The sequence below is a fragment of the Schistocerca serialis genome, chromosome 2, assembly GCF_023864345.2.
Source record: "Schistocerca serialis cubense isolate TAMUIC-IGC-003099 chromosome 2, iqSchSeri2.2, whole genome shotgun sequence".
Classification (NCBI taxonomy): domain Eukaryota; kingdom Metazoa; phylum Arthropoda; class Insecta; order Orthoptera; family Acrididae; genus Schistocerca; species Schistocerca serialis.
In genome coordinates, this window is record NC_064639.1 from 708,518,871 (window position 1) to 708,540,217 (window position 21,347).

The window sequence follows — 21,347 nt, forward strand, 5'->3', positions numbered from 1 at the left end:
ATCGTCCAAATAGACAAAATGGTATATTCTGTAATAGCATGCAAACCATGCTAATATTTTACATATATGTGTATCAACAAGTTTCTCTATGAATCAGGATAAACATGCAACTCAGCCCAGCATACTGGAAATCCTTGTAAATGTTCATTCGTTCAAAATTATATATCTCTGAAAGTTCTTCACTGATTGTTTTGAAATGTTGACACTGAATTCGAATCTGTGCATGTTTCTACATACATACTGGAGCACCATATTGTATGTGTGTGTGTGTGTGCGGGCGCGCGCGCACACACACACACACACACACACACACACACACACACACACACACACACACACAAAAATCAATCGTATGGTATTCCCGTGTGTGTTTAAAAACAAATGTAATGTTGTGTCAAAATTTCAAATCATTTAATGAAGAACTTTTGGAGATTTACGATTTTGTACAAACAAACATTTACATCTATAGAAACAAAAACTAAATTTTTGTGTGTTCAGAATCTTATTGTGTGTTCAGAATCTTATATCTCGATAAGTTCTTCACTCTGAAATTTTGACTCACTGTTGTATTCAAATACAGATATGTTTCTGTGCACCTACTAGAGCGCCACAAATAAAATATAAATATACAGGGTGTTGCAAAAAGGTACGGCCAAACTTTCAGGAAACATTCCTCACACACAAATAAAGAAAAGATGTTATGTGGACATGTGTCCGGAAACGCTTAATTTCCATGTTAGAGCTCATTTTAGTTTCGTCAGTATGTACTGCACTTCCTCGATTCACCGCCAGTTGGCCCAATTGAAGGAAGGTAATGTTGACTTCGGTGCTTGTGTTGACATGCGACTCATTGCTCTACAGTACTAGCATCAAGCACATCAGTACGTAGCATCAATGGGTTAGTGTTCATCACGAATGTTGTTTTGCAGTCAGTGCAATGTTTACAAATGCGGAGTTGGCAGATGCCCATTTGATGTATGGATTAGCACGGAGCAATAGCCATGGCGAGGTACGTTTGTATTGAGTCAGATTTCCAGAACGAAGGTGTCCCGACAGGAAGACGTTCGAAGCAATTGATCGGCGTCTTAGGGAGCACGGAACATTCCAGCCTATGACTTGCGACTGGGGAAGACCTAGAACGACGAGGACACCTGCAATGGACGAGGCAATTCTTCGTGCAGTTGATGATAACCCTAATGTCAGCATCAGAGAAGTTGCTGCTGTGCAAGGTAACGTTGACCATGTCACTGTATGGAGAGTGCTACGGGAGAACCAGTTGTTTCCGTACCATGTACAGCGTGTGCAGGCACTATCAACAGCTGATTGGCCTCCACGGGTACACTTCTGCGAATGGTTCATCCAACAATGTGTCAATTCTCATTTCAGTGCAAATGTTCTATTTACGGATGAGGCTTCATTCCAACGTGACCAAATTGTAAATTTTCACGATTAACATGTGTGGGCTGACGAGAATCCGCACGCAGTTGTGCTATCACGTCATCAACGCAGATTTTCTGTGAACGTTTGGGCAGGCATTGTTGGTGATGTCTTGATTGGGCCCCATGTTCTTCCACCTACGCTCAATGGAGCACGTTTTCATGATTTCATACGGGATACTCTACCTGTGCTGCTAGAACATGTGCCTTTACAAGTACGACACAACATGTGGTTCATGCACGATGGAGCTCCTGCACATTTCAGTTGAAGTGTTCGTACGCTTCTCAACAACAAATTCGGTGACCGATGGATTGGTAGAGGTGGACCAATTCCATGGCCTCCACGCTCTCCTGACCTCAACCCTCTTGACTTTCATTTATGGGGGCATTTGAAAGCTCTCGTCTATGCAACCCCAGTACCAAATGTAGAGACTCTTCGTGCTCGTATTGTGGACGGCTGTGATACAATACGCCATTCTCCAGGGCTGCATCAGCGCATCAGGGATTCCATGCAATGGAGGGTGGATGCATGTATCCTCGCTAACGGAGGATGAGCTCTAACATGGAAAGTAAGCGTTTCCAAACACATGTCCACATAACGTCTTTTCTTTATGTGTGTGCGAGGAATGTTTCCTGAAAGTTTGGCCGTACCTTTTTGTAACACCCTGTATATGTAATAATTTTTGGAGAAATCAATACAAATGTTAACGTTTGTTCATGCAAAATTGTAAATCTCCAGAAGTTCTTCTCCAATTGCTTTGAAATTTTGACACATCATTGCATTCAAATGTGCATGTTTCTGTATACCTATTTTTTTTTTTTTTTTTAATGTGCATAATATATCAAAAAGATGTAATACATAAAAGGGAAATATTACTACCAAAAATCCTGAAAAGTTCTTGACTGATTTACTTTATATTTTTATAAAGAGGGGGCTGAAGAGGAGGTGGACAGAGGGGTGAGAGGAAATGAAGACGAAAGTGAAAAGGAAGAGATGGACAGAGAGAAGGGACAGGAAAAGACGGAGAGAAGAGGAGGGAGGAGAAGATGAATATAGAAAGGTGGGCAGAAGTTGGATGGGGGGGGGGGGGGGGAGGGGGGTGCAAGGAGTGATGAAGAAAGAGAAGAGAGGAGAAGACGGACATAGAAAGTGGGAACGAGGCCATGGGGGCAGGAAGAGATGGGAGGGAGTGATGGATAGAGAGAGGGGGTGTGGAGGTGAAGAACAGAGGTAGGGGAAAAGAGTAGGCAATAGACAAAGAAAGAGGGAAAAGGAGACAGTCAAAGAGAGGGGAGAGAAGTAGATTAGGACATATATCCTATTCCCCTACATGTTAGAAATGTGTGCTTACTCTTTTCTTTCTTTTTCATTTAACCAGATTGAGCCACAGCAATAAGTGTCTGAGAATAACTAGTAATTAATAAGGAAAAGCACACAAATCTCACAGGTATTTTGCACTGACAGTCAGCTCACAAGGTCACTTTGTGACCTTAAGGCGTATGAGTAGGTTGGAATAACTGTACGTGTAACATATTTCAATTGCTTGATCTTGCCTTTCTTTTCCCCTTTTCGAGGCACCTGCCTCCCCTCTTTGAAAGGTGCTGCCAGTAGCGGAGGCAGTGCATTCAGAGTGCCTTTAACAGGGCGAATGTGCCCTTGTGCACTTGGGAGTTTTAATACAACATTATCAGGTGATGTAATTTTTGTTACTTACTAAGGTCCTTGGTAACCCAAAACAAAACATTCTAGTCTTTCCTTCAGGATATATAGGTTGGTTAGCATTACTCATTGTCTGACATGATACACTGGTAGCATTACTTTTTTTATTATGGGTGCCTTCCTGCCATTCTAATGCCTTAGTGTTTATCTTTTTAACTTGTCAAATAAATTTTAATCTTTTTAAAAAATTTTGAACTGATTTATCTTTTCCTGTTGGGATTTGCAAAACTCAAAAGGAGATTGCATCTTTTGACAGAAAATGACCTCATTGGGATGAGCATGTACTGTCTTGGACCTTTCAGTTACATGGCGCTACTGTGTAATGGAGTAGGGTGTCACAGTCATTATGGGGACTATTGACTTGGAAACTTGTCTGCTGCACTAGTCGCCGGCTGCTGTGACCAAGCCGTTCTAGGCCTTTCAGCCCGGAACCGTGCTGCTGCTACAGTCGCAGGTTCGAATCCTTCCTCGGGTGTGGATGTGTGTGATGTCCGTAGGTTAGTTAGGTTTAAGTAGTTCTAAGTGTAGGGGACTGATGACCTCAGATATCCCATAGTGCTTAGAGCCATTTGAACTGCACTAGTCATGTGTTACGTAATGTGTAAAGTTGACACAACTGCTTTATCCATTGTGACATAAAATTTGTGCTTTGACCATTATCATTTTCTCAGATGTTCCAAATGTCAGTATCCACTGATTGTGTCACTGTTTGCACCTGCTGGTTTGGTATGATGATCATGGACATGAAATATGAAAATTGGTCAATTTTTGTTAGTACATAACGGTTCCATGCTGTTGTTTGAGTGAGTGAGTGATCTGAATTTGTCCATGCCAGTCATCTGAAATAGTTTATCTGCCACTAGTAATCTCTATAATGCAGTTTTTTGATGGCTGAGTTCCGCGCTTTGTGCACATGGGGTACAGTTTTTTACATGATATTCCACATCTTGCTTAAATGTCTTCCACAAGTAGTTTTGTGCGATTTGGTGTTCAGTGGCTGTACAACCAACGTGTCTGGCTAAAATTGAATCATGTACCTGTCTCAACACATTGTTTTGTAATTTTGCTGCCATCACTAGGTGGAAACTGCATATCATTTTTCTGTGTAGCATACTGCCTGTCTCGCTAAATTGTGATTGCCTCGCAAGGTGCTGACAATTTGGGTCAACAGCTTATGATTCCTCTATTGTTCTGCATGTACATCACCACATTACATGATGTGTATTCTCCAGCTTAGTCCATCCACATTCAGATGTTATTTATCTGGTCAGTGTACCACTTCAAAATCAAATTCTCTTAATCATAATGCGCACCTGGTTAAATGACTTGTGCAGTCTTTGAGTCCCATTAACCATTTAAATAATGCATGGTCAGATATTACTTTAAAGCATTGTCTGTATAAATAACAGCAGAAATAATTTGTTATGAAGTGCCAGCATCTTGTTTCTCGTAGCTAAATAATTTTTTTTTCTACCTTTTGAGTTGCCTTGGCACATATGCTATTTACCTATTCAGCAGATTCAAAGGGCAGTGTTCTGTCATTTATAATTATTCTTGCAAAACATGTTCCTGTCAGCTATACATATTTTGCACTCGTGACACAATCGCTTTCATGCCAGAGAACATAGGGTTTTTTATGTGACAGTGATAAGCATTCAGCATTACAGGATAAGAAGCCTCTGTGATAACTAGTGTCCAGACTGGTTGGCCATTGATGACAATGTCAATGAGGCTTCCAGTTATCTAGGTAACTGTCTTCCATGGAGGATTTTCATCTGTGGCAGCCTTACCTCCTTAGATGGTCGCCTCACTTAGTTTTCTAAATTTGGTGCTGAGTGAGTGGCTAGTACCCCTGTACGGCACCGGGGAATGCCTGTGGCATATTGGGGAGTGGCCTCGTCAAGGGTACGGCTAAGGACTCTGTCCACTGCTTGACTCTAACCATCTGCAGTTGACCAGTGTGAATAGAACTGTTGTGATGGGTGATGGCTAGTGGTGTAGTAGTTGTCTACTCCTTTTTTCTCCAGTAGTGTATAACATGTCCAGTGCATCCACAGTGGAAACTTACTGGCATATTGTTCTCTGCTCTCTAACTGTCTGTTCCTCTGTGGAGGCTATAGTTGTCAGAGAAGTTGGTTGTACCTGTGTTTTTCAGATGCATCTTTGTCATTTGATGGCTGCAGCATAAGTCCGAGTTGGGTGCGTCCATTCTTCCTGGTGGGATCGACTGGTGGCAGAAATTGATACTAAAGATTAATACCTCTCTTCAGCATTCTCTATTTCTTCCTGATGCATTGGGTTGACATTCGTGACTGCTGTCTCATATGTACTTGGTCTAATATTTCATGCTGCCACAAAGTGCCGCATCTGTTGCAATACTATCTGGTGTATGAGAGACTTGAGGTCATAGTAGGCTTTCACAGCTGCCATAGGGATCACATTCAGGAGTCAGATACGCCTCCTTCATCCAGTTCTTTTTCTATTGCATTTCCTCAAAGTGCTTAGTGAATTCTTCAGCTGTTGTGACATTGTTTGCCAGAAGAGCTGGGTGCATGTCTTGTATGACTCCTTTCATTGAGTGTGTGATCTTATCAGCATTCTCTATTTCTTCCTGATGCATTGGGTTGACATTCGTGACTGCTGTCTCATATGTACTTGGTCCAATATTTCATGCTGCCACAAAGTGCCGCATCTGTTGCAATACTATCTGGTGTATGAGAGACTTGGGGTCATAGTAGGCTTTCACAGCTGCCATAGGGATCACATTCAGGAGTCAGATACGCCTCCTTCATCCAGTTCTTTTTCTATTGCATTTCCTCAATGTGCTTAGTGAATTCTTCAGCTGTTGTGACATTGTTTGCCAGAAGAGCTGGGTGCATGTCTTGTATGACTCCTTTCATTGAGTGTGTGATCTTATCAGCTCCTGTCATATTCAGAATAATGACGTGGCATTGCGCAAAAAATTCTGTCTCTATGATTGTATTGTTTCCCCGCCCAATTGAGCCCTGTTCTTCCGTTGTTCTTTTGCTAAGCAGACTTGCTGTCAATTGTCACCAATTGTTTTCTTAAGAATGGCCCGGAAGTTATCCCAGCTATTGAGCTTCTCTTTGCTGTTCTCAAATTGCTGCTGAGCTGTGCTGTCCAAATACAAATTTGCAAAACGCATCAGATCATTCCGTATGTTGTATTCGACGACTCTGTTGAAACATTTCACTTGTTTCATTGGGTACTGAAATGCGTCTCTGGAAAACACTGCTGGGTGCCTGATGTTAAGTTGACTTACTGCTGTTTCGGCATCCATTGATCTCCTAAATATGCAGTGCTTGTATTCCATTTCTTGTCCAAGTAGTCAACAGCTTTTACACTGCCTAAGGACACACATTGATATAGAGGTTTCAAAGTACACGTCATCTCCATCAAACATCTACATCTACATCTACAACTATACTTCACAAACCTCTGTGTAGTGCATGGCAGAGAGCACATCCCATTGTACCATTTATTAGGGTATCTTTTCGTTCCATTCGTGTCTGGAGCACTGGAAGAATAATTGTTTGAATGCCTCTGTGTGTGCTGTACATTATTCTAATCCTGTCCTTGTGATCCCAGTGGGATTGATGCAAAGGGGGCTGTAGTATATTTCTAGAGTTGTCATTTAAAGCAAGTTCTTGAAACTTGGTCTTAGTTTACACTTATCTTCCAGAGTCTTGCCAGACCAGTTCCTTCAGCATCCCAATAGAACTCTTTCGTGGGTCAGACAAATCTGTGACCATTCATGCTGCCCTTCTGTGTATGCATTGAATGTCCCCTGTTGGTCCTATTTGGTACTGGTCCCACACACTGAGCAATATTCTAGAATGGGTCACACAAGTGATTTGTAAGAAATCGCCTTTGCAAACTGATTTAACTTCCTCAGTAGTCTGCCAATAAATCGCAGTCTGCCGCCTGCTTTTACCCGTGAGGGAGCCTGTGTCATCATTCCATTTCATATCTCTGAAAAGTGTTACATCCAGGTATTTGTATGAGTTGATAGATTCGAACAGTGACTCATTGATATTATAGTCATAGGATACTATTTTTTTTTCTTTTTTGATATGCACATTTTTACATTTCTGAACATTTAAAACAAGTTGCTAAACTTCGCACCACGTTGAAATATTATCATTATCTGACTGAATATTCATGCAGCTTCTTTCAGACAGTACTTCATCATTGATAACTGCATTGTCTGCAAAAAGTCAGAGGTTACTTTTAATACTGTCTGCGAGGTCATTAATACACTACAGGAACAGCAAGGGTCCCAAAACACTTCCTTGGATCACAACCGAAGTTACTTCTACATCTGACAATGACTCTCCATCCTAGGTAAATGCTGCATTTCCGTACCAAAGTGTCCTCAATCCAGTCACGAATTTCACATGATACATCATATGATCAAACTTTTGACAGTATGCATAGATGTGGTACTGGGTCAAATGCTTTTGAAAAATGAAGGTTACCTGACTGCCTTGAACCAGGGTTTCACATGATCAGTGTTTTTGGGATCAGTGTTTGTTGGCATGGAGGAGGTCATTCTGTTCAAGATACTTCATTATGTTTGAACTAAGATTATGTTCTAAGATTCTACAACAAATTGATGTCAAGAATACTGGATGGTAGTTTTGTGCATCACTTCTACTACCCTTTCTGTAGAGAAGTGTGACCTGTGATTTCTCTCAACTACTGGACACAATTTTTTGTTCGAGCAATCTACAATTGATTATATATTCAGAAGAGGGGCTAACTAAGCTGCAAATACAGTATAGAATCTGATAGGGATTCCTTCAGGCCCTGAGGCTTCATCCAATTTTAACTGTTTCAGGTGTTTCTCAATCCCACTGACACTAATACTGATTTTGCTCTTCTTTTCAGTGGTACAAGGATTAAATTGAGGCAGTTCTCCTGGATTTTTCTTTGTAAAGGAACATTTGAAAACAGAGTAAATCATTTCAGCTTTTGCTTTGCTACCTGTAATTTCAGTTCCTGTCTCATACACTAGGGACTGCACACTAGCTTTGGTGCCACTAACAGCCTTTACATACAACCAGAATTTCTTTGAGTTTTGTGAAATATAATTTTACAATATTCTGTTATGGTTGTCACTGTAAGCTTCACACATTGCTCTCTTGACAGCCAAACATATTTCATTCAGCCTCTCTCTATCTATAGTCTTACACTTTGTTTTACACCCATTATGCAGTAGTCTCAGTTTTCTTAGAAGTTTCTTTACAGTGACAGTATACATGGAGGGTCACTCCCAGTACGAACTGTTCTCTTGGGGACGTATCTATCCAGTGCATGTTCAACTTTTTAACATGAGCCATAGTTCCTCTACATGCTACTGCCCTGAGCTGAAAGTTTAAGTTCCTCAATGAGATATGACACTACTGATTTTTTATCTAGTTTACTGAACATATATATCTTTCTGCTTGTTGTAGTTGTCCTTTGTACTTTGGTAATCATTGTTGCCACAACTGCATCATTGTCACTGATATCAGTTTCAATGTGGACGTCCTCTAAGAGATCAGATCTATTTGTTGCCATCAGATTCAATATGTTTCCATCATGAGTGGGGTTCTGAAGAATTTGTTGTAGATATTTTTCAGAGAATGCATTTAGTAACGTTTCACAGGATGTCTTATCATGCCCACCACTAACACAACTCCAAATTTCTTAACTGATTGTTGGATGATTGAAGTCTCCACCAACGATTACAGTATGATTGGGGAACTTACGTACAAGTAAACTGACACTTTCCCTAAAGTTTTTGCTTACATAAGGAGATGAGTCTGGTGGGCAAGGGAAGGATCCAGTTACCATTTTATGACTGCAACTGATATTGAATCTTTCCCACTTTCACGTGCAGCTTCAATTTCTATCGTGTAGATTTGAGTTTATTGTCTGTTGCAACAAATACACTACCTCCATTTCCTATTAGCCTGTCGTTTCTATATACAATTAAATGTTCTTCAGAAATTTTGCTGCTATCAGTTTCAGGTTTCAACCACCTTTCTTTTATTGTCATATCATAGCCCCAATTAAGTCCAAATCTGAAAGCATACTCATCAGTGAAGTACAAGACTTAGCCCTAAAAGCATGTTTATTATGGACACCAACATAGAGTGCTACTATGTGTATACAAACATTGAATATTCCAGAATATGAAAACATGACTAACATTAGAACCTTCTAGAAATAATAAATACAAAATAACATATATTTGCTGGTAACTGGATATGAACTGGCAACTCGCACATAGCAGCTGGTGACACTAATGAGTACTCTACGTTCCTGCAGCACATCTCATGACAATATTGTCGAAAGTTTAAAATTTTAACCCAGTTTGGTTCAACAAGTTCACCAAGAAATGTTATGCAACAGACTTCAAGGAGAAAAACTGTAGATTAACTGTAACCAGTGGTGAATGCATTTCATTTCATTGTGCACCACTTAACATAATCAATGTATAAGGCAGTATCTGTTCTTGCATAAAGAATGTGTGTTCATTACCTCTTTGGGTGACTTTTAATTTCATAGATACTAGGTATGAAGTGCAAAGTATATGTCTTATTTACCTGGGGGTGGCGTGCATGTGGGAATCTGAGCCCAGTCCCCTCATATTGATCCTCATTGGCGACAGTTTGTGTGCAAAGTGAATCTTCATTCCTACACTAACCTCTCCTTTATTAGGGCTTAAGCAAGAAATTGAATAAATATGAATGAATAATTTTTTCCTCGTTGTAGCTGCATAAGTGTTATACCATAGAACACTTGCAAATGAGTTGAACTTCTTTTTATACACTAATTTGCCAATTGTTCTTGGCTTTCTTGAAAGTTGTGCATACAGTTTCTTCCTATGCGAAAGTTATATCAGTATAGAACTCCACACTGATAGAACAAAAGTTTTGTGAATAAGACAAAAAAGTATTTTGTTTTGTTAATCCAGTGTTCATTGTTTCATCAAGAACATAAAACTGAATCAATTAAAATGAATTGTCAACAGCTTTGAAAAATGTAGTTTCCAATCTCCTCAATTGGTGTTTAGCAATAATAATTCTATCACCAGGTGAAAGAACTAGTTTGGTTTCTGTGCTGAACAGATTTGGTTTATTCAAGTTTTCAGTTAAGATGAGCAAAATTGAACTCGGTATATCATTTCAGCAACGGATTGGGAGAAGTCTGAAACAGTCGCAAGTAAATTGGAGTGAGCTGTAGGCCAGATCAAGTGAGCTGGAAAGGAGCCAGAGTTGAGTGGGGATAAGGGAAGGCAAAGGTCGAGACTAAGGTGGTGGTGGTGGGCTGTAAGAATGTGTTGGGGGAGAATTCCCTGCCTTAAGGGAGGATATTTAACTCTAAAACATGATTGCAGTAGTTTGTCCCAGTAGTTGCTCTAAACATATGGTAACTCATTTCCCGGTATTGTAATCCTGGAATTTACCCCAGAATTTTGTATATTTTTCCTTTATTTCCCAGTATAAGTTCTCTTGCTATCTTGACATTTATATATTTGTCATGTGAAATAGTAAAAGCAACTAATTTTCATTCTGTGTTTTGGAAGTAAATTGATATAATGAATATTGTGTACATTCCCCAGCATGCACATACGGAGCAATTGTTTACTCAAATATAATTTTTGTTAACAGGTGAAACACAGTGCCAAACAGGCAAGAGATGATGTCAATTTTGCTTTGGACGCACTAGCAGCAGCATTCACTAATGCTTTAAAGCAAAGGCGAAGTGCTCTTCTTGAAGAAGTGGATCGCTTGTGTAGTGAAGGACTGGCACCTCTAACTGAATGTCGAGATCTGATTACCACTCAAATGCAAGTGGCTCACAATTATGCTAATGAAGGGAGACATTCTCTGGATGACAATAACAAATTTCCAGTAACTGAAAGCTGGGATGACTACACTCACTCGTTTGCAGAGCGTGGTGCTGCATTTCTCGGGAGGTAGGAATGCAGCCCATTAGACTGGATTAATTATATTTCTATGATCTGCAGTGTAATTATTGTTCAAAGTTATCTCTATTTATGGGTATCACCACCTATGGGACTTATTGTCTTTGTAAAAGGGTAGTATTATTTTGTAGTACCAACAAACTGAAAGGAATCAGAGGAAGTTTTTGGGCATTAGTAGTAGTTTCCTAGTTCTGAAATTTGTACTGTGACCTTTGGTTATGGATTGCTGCAAAGGTGTGTACTTTTTTTTTTTTAAATATAGAAGCTATGATAAATGTCTTTATTTCAGATGAACAGCGTGCAGCAGTTAATCACATATATATTCTATTCCATCATGTTTGCTTCTTCCAAAGCTACAATTTCAGATTTCCATGTTAGAAGAAAATTGCTGGTATGAGGTTGAAGTAGACTTTATTCTGACTTACTGAAACATTTCCATCAGAGATTATTTGATAGATCAAGGAAAAAGTGAAAGTCTGTAAGTGCATAACATCTGGAATATAGAAGGGATGTGAAAACATATTCACAGTTTGTAAATAGCTCTCTCATCATTCTACTGGTGTGCAAAAATATATTACTTGTAGCAGCACTTGCTACCGCTATGAACAACAGACTTTATTGAGGTGGGGCAGCTTGCTTGCCTCAACCCATACCGTAAGTGCATCCACAGTGATGGGGAATCTGTGGAGGGGCCAGACAGCATGTCATTCCTGAAGAGGAGCAGCAGCCTTTTCAGTAGTTGCTTGCATCACAGTCAAAATGATTGACTGTTGTGACCTTGTAACACCAGCCAATGTAGCCTTGATCCCCTCGGGGGAATATCTACATTACAAGGATGGTAGCTCAATTTATTGCAGCACATCTTTTGTTTCCTGTGCTGCAATCTCTCATGTTTGACTATCCTTCCTTATCTTGCTCACTTTCTGATGATGGCAGCCTTTGATGTCAACCTGGCTATTCTGTAGATTTTGTGTTCCTTTTTTGTAATATTCTTTCATTCACATCTTATTGGCTGAAGTAATTTGTGGTCCCATTCTGGGTTTGATCTTCATTTTTCAAATTTTTCTGTAATGTGGAGTGACTGGGTAAAAACACCTTAAATAGTACCTAAAGATGATGTGCACACAATACCTGTTTAGGCTCCTATTTGAGCTTCAAAGCCAACACAGTAGCCAGTCCAACATGGGGGGTTGTGATGTACCCTTTCAGTTGAGCCCCCTGATAACACAGGGATCACACTGCTGATGCCTTAGCCGCTAGCTCCCTGTGCATGCCAAGGAGTGGATGCCAGTCTTCCTAGGACATCAGGAATACCAGCAGTGTCCCATGTGCCAGATAGCCTTTGCTGTGGCTGGGTGGTGCCCATGGCGAGAACTGAGGCCTTGACCAGAATAAGTGGCATCAGGGCGGATAGGTCCGCACAAGATCCGAGCTACAAAAGGCTGCAAAGGAGGAGAAAAAGAATCAAGTCAAGGCTATTCCGGTGAGCTTGGAGGTGTCATATCCCCCCATGTTGTCAAATTCCAAACCAGTGCTCATTGATGTGGTTTTACTGCCATCGCTGACAGGCAGTAATACTGGGGCATGACACAGTCCTCACGGCCCATTCACACGTCACCTGAACACCTGTAATGTGATCATTCAGTGGAACTGTATGAATATTACCGTCACCAGCCAGAACTACAGTATCTGAATTCCTCCTCTCAGAAATTTGTATTGCTCTACAAGAAACACACTTCACTGGTGGCTATTCCCCAATGCTCCATGGTTGTCATGCATTCTGTCCAGGACCACGCCGGTCCTGAGAGGACATCTGGAAGGTCTGCACATTGGTTCGCAAAGATGTGATCAGTGAGTGGGTTCCCCTTCATACAGTGTTGGAAGTGATAGCAGTGCAAGTGCTGACAACCACAGAAATCACCATTTACATTGTTTACATACCTCCAGGCAGACCAATTTCTGACTTTGAGTTGACCACCTTAATCCAACAACTTTCCCCTTTTTTTCTCCTACTTGTGGATTTCAGTGCGCATCACCCCATGTGGGGGAGTACCGTGTTATCTTGTTAGGGTCATCAACTTCACCAGATTCTTACTGACCGTGAACTGTGTGTCACCGAGCGAGGTGGCACAGTGGTTAGACACTGGACTCGCATTCGGGAGGACGACGGTTCAATCCCGCGTCCGGCCATCCTGATTTAGGTTTTCCATTATTTCCCTAAATCACTCCAGGCAAATGCCGAGATGGTTCCTCTGAAAGGGCACGGCCGACTTCCTTCCCTAATCCGATGAGACCGATGACCACGCTGTCTGGTCTCCTTCCCCAAACCAACCAACCAACCGTGTGTCGTCAACAGTGGTACTCCTACGCACTCAGTGCTGTCCGTGGCACCTTTCCAGCTCTTGATCTAATGATCTCTTCCCCCCAATCTCATGGCTTCCCTGCATTGCTTGTTACATGATGATCTATGTGACTGTGACAACTTTACAGTGATCCCCCCCCCCCACCCCCCCACCCCCAGGGGGTCCACAACTCTTTTGTGGATACGTGCGTAGCGAGCACGGGACCCCGAGCTAATGTAGCCCTCCTTCCTTTCTGGGCTGCATACCTTCCCTTTCCGCATCATTCGCCGTCCCCCATCTTTGCCGCCCCCCCCCCCCCCCCCCTCACTTCTGGCTCTTTCCTTCCCTTTCTCCCCCTCTGGGAGTATGGTTTGTGCCTACGTCCGGAGACGGATGCTCGAAACTGTTACAAATTCCTTGCTTTCTACACTTGCAAGTCTTCGTCCTTCCTCTGTCCTTCTCTTTTCCTTCCCTCTTCTCCTTGCCCTTTTCTCCGCTGCGGCGTTTGAGACCCCTCTTCTTTCCTTTCCCTTTCTCTTTTTTCCTCCCTGTGCGTGTCTGAAGGCCGACCCACGCACTTCCATGCGTAGCCGGTGACGGGGTAACGCGTAATTCCCCGCCCCGGGTAGACAATTAGGACACGTACGTACCCCCTGGTAACGGCCAGGCCCAGGGAGGGGTGATTACCCGTGCTGATACCTTCCGAAAGTGCCGATTGGTCCCTCCGTCCGTTTGTCGGGAGGTGTGACCTGAGGTGTGAACAATCACGTAAGGCGGGAGTGCCCTCAGAGAGGGCCCAAGGCAGGAGTGCCCTCAGAGAGGCCCCAAGGCGGGAGTGCCCTCAGAGAGGGCCCCCACAAGGGAGGAGCGCGCCATCGGAGACGCCGGTAATCATGGGGGATTCTTCCGCAATGGTTTCCTCACCTTCCACTATGTCTGCTCACAAGCGTAAGTTCACTGAGTCTCAGCCACAGACAGTTCTTCCATCGTTGCCACAGTTCCTTGTTGTTTCTCGGTCTGACGAAGGTCACGACTTCTCCACGGTCAACCCTTTCATTATTCAGAAAGGTGTCAACGCAGTTGCAGGTCCTGTAAAGTCTTGTTCCAGATTACGGAATGGCACCCTGTTGTTAGAAACAGTCAGTGCCCTCCAGGCACAAAAATTGCTTCGTACTTCACTACTACACACCTTCCCTGTCCGGGTGGAACCGCACCATACTTTAAATTCCTCACGTGGAGTCGTTTATACACGCTCCCTCGATGGATTGTCTGACGAAGAAATTCAGCACTACCTGTCTGACCAGAGCGTAATGGCTGTACATAGAGTTATGAAAAGGGTTGACACGAACATCATTCCAACCCGCACCATCTTCTTGACATTTGACAAAGTTCAACTCCCATCGAAAATCAAAGCAGGCTGTGAGATAATTTCCGTTCGCCCTTACGTCCCAAACCCTACACGTTGCTATCGGTGTCAGCGGTTCAATCACACCAGCCAGTCCTGTTCCAATCCGGCCAAATGTGTTACGTGTGGCAAGGATGCCCATGAGGGTGCTTGTCCACCTCTATCCCCTCGCTGCATCAACTGTATGGGTGACCACGCTGCTTCCTCTCGAGATTGCCTCGTTTTTAAGGACGAAAAGCTCATCCAGGAAATCAGAGTGAAGGAAAGGTGTTGACCTTTGCTGCTCGAAAATTATTCGCCAGTCGACAGCCCACCGTGCCTCAGACAGGAAAATACAGCACTGTCCTTGCTTCTCCTCGGCCAACAAAGGAGGCGGCCACGCAGACTTGCGACCTCACCTTTAGTGCCACGGTTGTCAAATCGTCCAGCGCAAAGATCGCCCGTTCAACCTCACCACTTTCGCCTGCCCACTCTCTGGCTCACCCTTCGTCGGGTTCTGCTAAATCTCGAGCCCAAAAGTCAGACACCAAGACTTCGAAAAAAGAGCATACTCGTGAAGAGTTTTTACATACCGCAACTTCCCAACCATCGCTTCCTCCTTCATCTAAACATCATACTTCAAAGAAGGCTACAAAGAAACCCAGATCCTCTCCTCCTCCGCCAAGGCGTGTCCCATCTACAGCACCACCTGGCGGAAATCGCCCTCGGTCGTCTTCTGTGTCGCCGAGGCGCACTGCTGGCGGCCGACCAACTGGCCGATCGCTGGTGGCAGGAGCTGCTCCTGGACAACCTATGGATCAGGATCTTCTGCCTTCGGCTGAATGCCATTCCATGCTGTCGGTCGCAAGCTCCGAGCAGTCGTTGAGTTGACAGCAACCTTGGTCACATTCCTCCATTTTCTGTTCACCCTATGTCCATTATCCACCGTAATATCCGCGGTATTCGAGCCGATCGGGATGAATTGTCCATCCTCTTGCGATCCTACTTGCCGGTCATCTTCTGTCTTCAGGAAACTAAGCTGCGTCCCCATGACCGCTTTGTTCTCCCTTATTTTCAGTCCGTCCGATATGATCTCCCCTCTGTTGAAGGCACTCCAGCACATGGAGGACTCATGATACTTCTCCATGAAACTCTCCATTCTCACCCCATCCACTCAAACACTTCCTTCCAAGCTGTCGCCGTTCGTCTTTCTCTTTCCGGATACACGTTCTCTCTTCGTACTGTATACATTCCATCGTCCACACCAATGACACGAGCTGATCTCCTTCATCTTCTTGGTCAGCTTCCACCCCCCTATTTGCTGGTTGGGGACTTCAATGCCCACCACCCGCTTTGGGGATCTCCACATCCTTGTCCACGTGGCTCACTATTGCTAGACGTCTTCCACCAAGTGGATCTTGTCTGCCTCAACACTGGAGTCCCTACATTTTTGTCTGCCTCCATGACAAATTTATCTCATTTGGACCTTGCGGTCGGTACTGTTCTACTAGCTCGGCGCTTCGAATGGTTCGCCCTTGATGATACACACTCGAGTGACCACTTTCCATGTGTCCTTAGACTGCAACCTCAACTGCCATACTTGCGCCCGCGACGCTGGAAGTTTGCCCAAGCTGATTGGACACTTTTTTCGTCTCTAGCGACAATCGATGACTGTCACTTTCCCAGCGTCGACGATGAGGTCACACATATTTTACAGACAGCTGCGGAACATTCAATACCACACACCTCCGAATTGCCCCGGCGCCCCCCAGTTCCTTGGTGGAACGAGGCATGCCGTGATGCAATACGTGAGCGGCGACGTGCTCTCCGCGTTTTCCGCCACCATCCTACTTTGGCCAACTGTATCTGCTATAAGCAGTTCCGTGCGCGATGCCGTCGTGTCATCCGCGATAGCAAGAAGGCAAGCTGGAAATTCTTTATTAGCTCATTTAACACCTTCACTCCCTCCTCGGAAGTTTGGAGTCGGCTTCGACGGTTCTCAGGTGCGCCTAGTTTCTCCCCGGTCTCTGGGCTCACTGTCGCGCATGACACATTAGTGGACCCCGTCGCAATTTCTAACTCGTTGGGTCAGCACTTTGCTGAGATTTCGAGCTCTTCAAATTACCCGCCAGCGTTTCTCCCGAAGAAACGTGCAGTGGAAGTGTGACCTCTTGCTTTCTCCTCTCAAAATCGCGAAAGCTACAATACTGTTTTCTCCATGCGGGAACTCCAACATGCACTCTCTTCTTCTCGCTCCTCTGCCCCAGGACCGGATGGTATCCACGTCCAAATGTTGCTGCATTTATCAACCCATAGTCTGCGTTACCTCCTTCGCCTTTATAATCGAATTTGGACCGACAGTACTTTTCCCAGACGATGGCGGGAAGCTATCGTCGTTCCTGTTCCGAAACCTGGAAAGGACAAACATTTCCCCTCTAGCTATCGCCCCATTTCTCTCACGAGTAGTGTCTGTAAGGTATTGGAGTGTATGGTGAATTACCGTTTAGCGTGGTGGCTGGAATCCCGCAGTCTTTTAATACCTGCCCAATGCAGATTCCGAAAGCATCGTTCTGCAGTTGACCATCTTGTTGCTCTCTCCACTTATATCATGAACAATTTTCTCCGGAAACGCCAAACAGTAGCAATATTTTTTGATCTGGAGAGAGCATACGATACCTGTTGGAGGACAGGCATCCTCCGCACACTGTACTCTTGGGGCTTTCGAGGTCGGCTGCCCCTTTTTCTTCGCGAATTTATGGCAGAGTGCACATTTAGGGTGCGGGTGAACACTACTCTCTCCCGTACTTTCTCCCAAGAAAATGGGGTACCCCAGGGCTCCGTACTGAGTGTTGTACTGTTTGCCATTGCCATCAATCCAATTATGGATTGTCTCCTTCCTGATGTCTCGGGCTCCCTCTTTGTGGACGATTTTGCAATCTACTACAGCTCTCAACGGACCAGCCTTCTTGAACGACGTCTTCAAAGATGTCTCGATCGCCTCCACTCTTGGAGCATCGAAACCGGCTTCTGTTTTTCTCCCAGTAAGACCGTTTGTGTTAATTTTTGGCGACGTAAGGAGTTTCTTCCGCCCTCCTTACATCTAGGTCCTGTCAACCTTACGTTTTCAAACGTCGCTAAATTCTTGGGTCTTATGTTTGACAGAAAACTGTGCTGGTCCTCCCACGTTTCCTATCTTTCGGCTCGCTGTCTGCGATCTCTTAACACCCTCCGTGTCCTTAATGGTACCTCCTGGGGAGCGGACCGAGTGGTCCTTCTCCGCCTCTATCGCGCCTTAGTGCGCTCGAAATTGGACTATGGAAGCATGGTCTACTCCTCTGCTCGGCCGTCTATTCTTCGGCGTCTCGACTCTATCCACCACCATGGATTACGTTTAGTGTCTGGAGCTTTTTACACCAGCCCTGTGGAAAGCCTTTATGCTGAGACTGCTGAACCTCCGCTGTCCAATCGGCGAGCAGTCCTTCTGAGTCGTTATGCTAGCCATCTGTCTTCCATGCCTGCTAATCCAGCCCATGACCTTTTTTCGACGCCTCCTTTGATGTAGGGTATGCAGGCCGCCCCTCCTCCCTACTACCACCGGGAGTCCGCTTCCGTCAACTGCTCCATTCTCTTTCCTTCCGCTTTCCTAAAACCTTCTTGACAACTTGGGGTACAGCACTGCCTTGGCTCCGTCCCCGGATCTGCCTGCTCCGTGACCTTTGTCGATTTCCCAAGGATGGTACCCCTTCATTTGTTTATTGTCGGGCATTTGCTGCTCTATGTGCACAAATGACGGACGCCACATTTATTTACACCGACGGCTCGAAAACATCGTTAGGTGTAGGGAGTGCCTATATTGTTGGCGATACCCCAAATCACTTTCGGCTTCCCGACCAGTGTTCGGTTTATACTGCGGAGCTTTACGCTGTTCTCCAGGCTGTCCACTACATCCTCCGCCATCAGCGGATACAGTACGTTATCTCCTCAGATTCTCTCAGCTCTCTCCTCAGTCTCCAAGCTCTTTATCCTGTGCACCCTCTGGTCCACCGGATTCAGGACTGTCTGCGCTTGCTCCACCTGGGGGGCGTCTCGGTGGCGTTCCTCTGGCTCCCGGGACACGTTGGTATCTGTGGAAATGAGGCGGCCGATATTGCAGCCAAGGCTACAGTCTCTCTTCCACGGCCAGCTATTCAATCGATTCCCTTCGCCAATCTACGGAGTGTTTTATGTTGACGTGTTGTTCATTTATGGCACACGCATTGGTCGACACTTACCCATAATAAATTGCGGGACGTGAAAGCTCCTCCTTGTGCTTGGACCTCTTCCTCCCGAACGCGTCGTCGGGAGGAGGTAATTTTAACTAGACTCCGGATAGGGCACTGTCTTTTTAGCCATCGACATCTTTTAAGCGGCGATTTTCCCCCACTCTGTCCCCACTGCTCTCAGCTGTGGACGGTAAGACACCTTTTAATTGAGTGCCCCTATTTTAATCCGTTACGCTTCCGTCTACAGCTGTCGCCTGATATATCATCGATTTTAGCAGATGACACGCGCTCAGCCGACCACGTTCTCAAGTTTATTAGTGCCAGTGAAATGACGTCAGTCATTTGAAGCTTTTTTTGGGGACAACCAACCTTTTTCTGTAGTGGATTTTTAAGCCTTCCTTCTGCCTTTAGTTTCTCCAATTTTATGACTTTCGTTCCCATTGCTGCTGGTTTTCAATTTTGGTTTTTTACTGTTTCCTAAGTCACGGACCGGGCGCTAATGACCATAGCAGTTTTGCGCCCTAAAACCAAAACAAAAAAAAAAAAAAAACAAAAAAAAAAGTACCAGCTCTTTTTCTCCTATGTAACTGCCATTTGACAGTTCCCTGGTCAACAAACATACCACATTCTTTTTGGGTGTGGGAGGCATCGACCTCTTAATACCAGCCCTCTGATGGGATTACCAGTTGGAGTGCACTTCATTGAAGCCCTCTGCCAGGATCTTTGCTTCTCCTCCTTGAATGTACTCCCCACATTTTTCTCATGCAATCTTCTCACTTTCTCTTGTTCTGAATCTGTTCACTCAGAGACATTCTGTGCTCTGTAACTTCTTCGCGATTGATTGGGCTGGCAGGATCAGATGTGGGGAGGATCTTTTCCCACCATTGGATGAGCCCTGGGAGACCCCTCATCTGCTCTTACCTCCATACTGGCCTGATTCACACACTTCTCTGGCAGTTCTTTGTCAGCTTCCAGTGCTTCAGTCTGACTGCTCCTATGTATTTTCATCATCGGAATATGCTGAGTCACTAATTATGAAGGGACTACCCCTGGATCAATGACCTTGCTGTTTAGTCCCTTATCCTCCAATCAACCAAACAACATGACCTTGCTATACTTGTACTATGAATGGCCAAAAGCAAGATGAAACTATTGTCATTATTTCTCCTGAGGCCTTGAATCTCTAATGTATCGTTAAATGATGATGGCATCCTCTTGAGCAAAATATTCTGGAAGTAAAATACCCTTCCATTCAGATCTGCTAAGGATGATGTCGTCATCAGAAAGAAACAAAACTACCATTCTACGGGTCGGCATGTGGACTGTTATATCCCTTAATTGGATAGGTAGGTTAGAAAGTTCAAAAAAGGAAAGGGTAGATTGATGTTAAATATGGCGCAAATTAGTGAAGTTTGGTGTCAGGATGAACAGTACTTTGGGTCAGGTCTGTACACGGTTGTAAATACAAAATTATATGGGTCTAATGAGTTAGAAAATAGGAATGCAAGTAAGCTACTATGAATGCATTATCATAACAAAGATAAACATGAAACCTACGTCCACTGCAGTAGTAAAAGTTTATACGCAAACTAGCTCTGCAGATGATGATTAGATTGCAAGAATGTATGATGAGATAAAAGAAGGGAGAGTAAAATTTAATTGTAATTTATCTATGGAATTCGATGGTAGGAAAAGGAAGGAAAGGAAAATTGTAGAAGAGTATGGACTATGGAAAAGAATGAAAGAGGAAACCACCTGGTAGAATTTTACAGAGAGCACAATTTAATCATCACTCATACTTGGTTTAAGAATTATGAAAGAAGATTGTGTAGATGGAAGAGACCTGGAGACACTGGAAAGTTTTGTATTGATTATTAGTTGTAAGACAGAGATTTTGGAACCATATTTTAAATTGCAAGACATTTCCAGGAGCGTACATATATTCAGACAGTCATTTATTGGTTAGGAACTGTTGATGAAAAGTGAACAAATTGTGAAAATGTATGAAATTAAGAAGATGGGGACCATTGAAAGAACCAGAGGCTGTCAAGAGTTTCAGAGGGACCATTAGGCAATAGCTGACTGAAACGGGGAAGGAGCATAGTAGAAGACAAATGGATAGCTTTGAGAGATACGTTATTGAAGACAGCTGAGGTTCAAATAGGTAAAACAACAAAGCCTAGTAGACAGTAATATAAAAATTC

General features: G+C 43.8%; 1 protein-coding gene across 1 annotated transcript in view; it reads left to right on the forward strand.

Moving 5' to 3' along the window:
- The window catches only part of LOC126457877 (cytokine receptor-like factor 3), a 139,140-nt gene that overhangs the window by 22,934 nt on the left and 94,859 nt on the right, over positions 1 to 21,347 (forward strand). Inside the window, exon 2 of the mRNA XM_050094546.1 lies at positions 10,839 to 11,146. Within this exon, the coding sequence (XP_049950503.1) occupies positions 10,839 to 11,146 (308 nt within the window). The remainder of the gene's footprint in view (positions 1 to 10,838; positions 11,147 to 21,347) is intronic.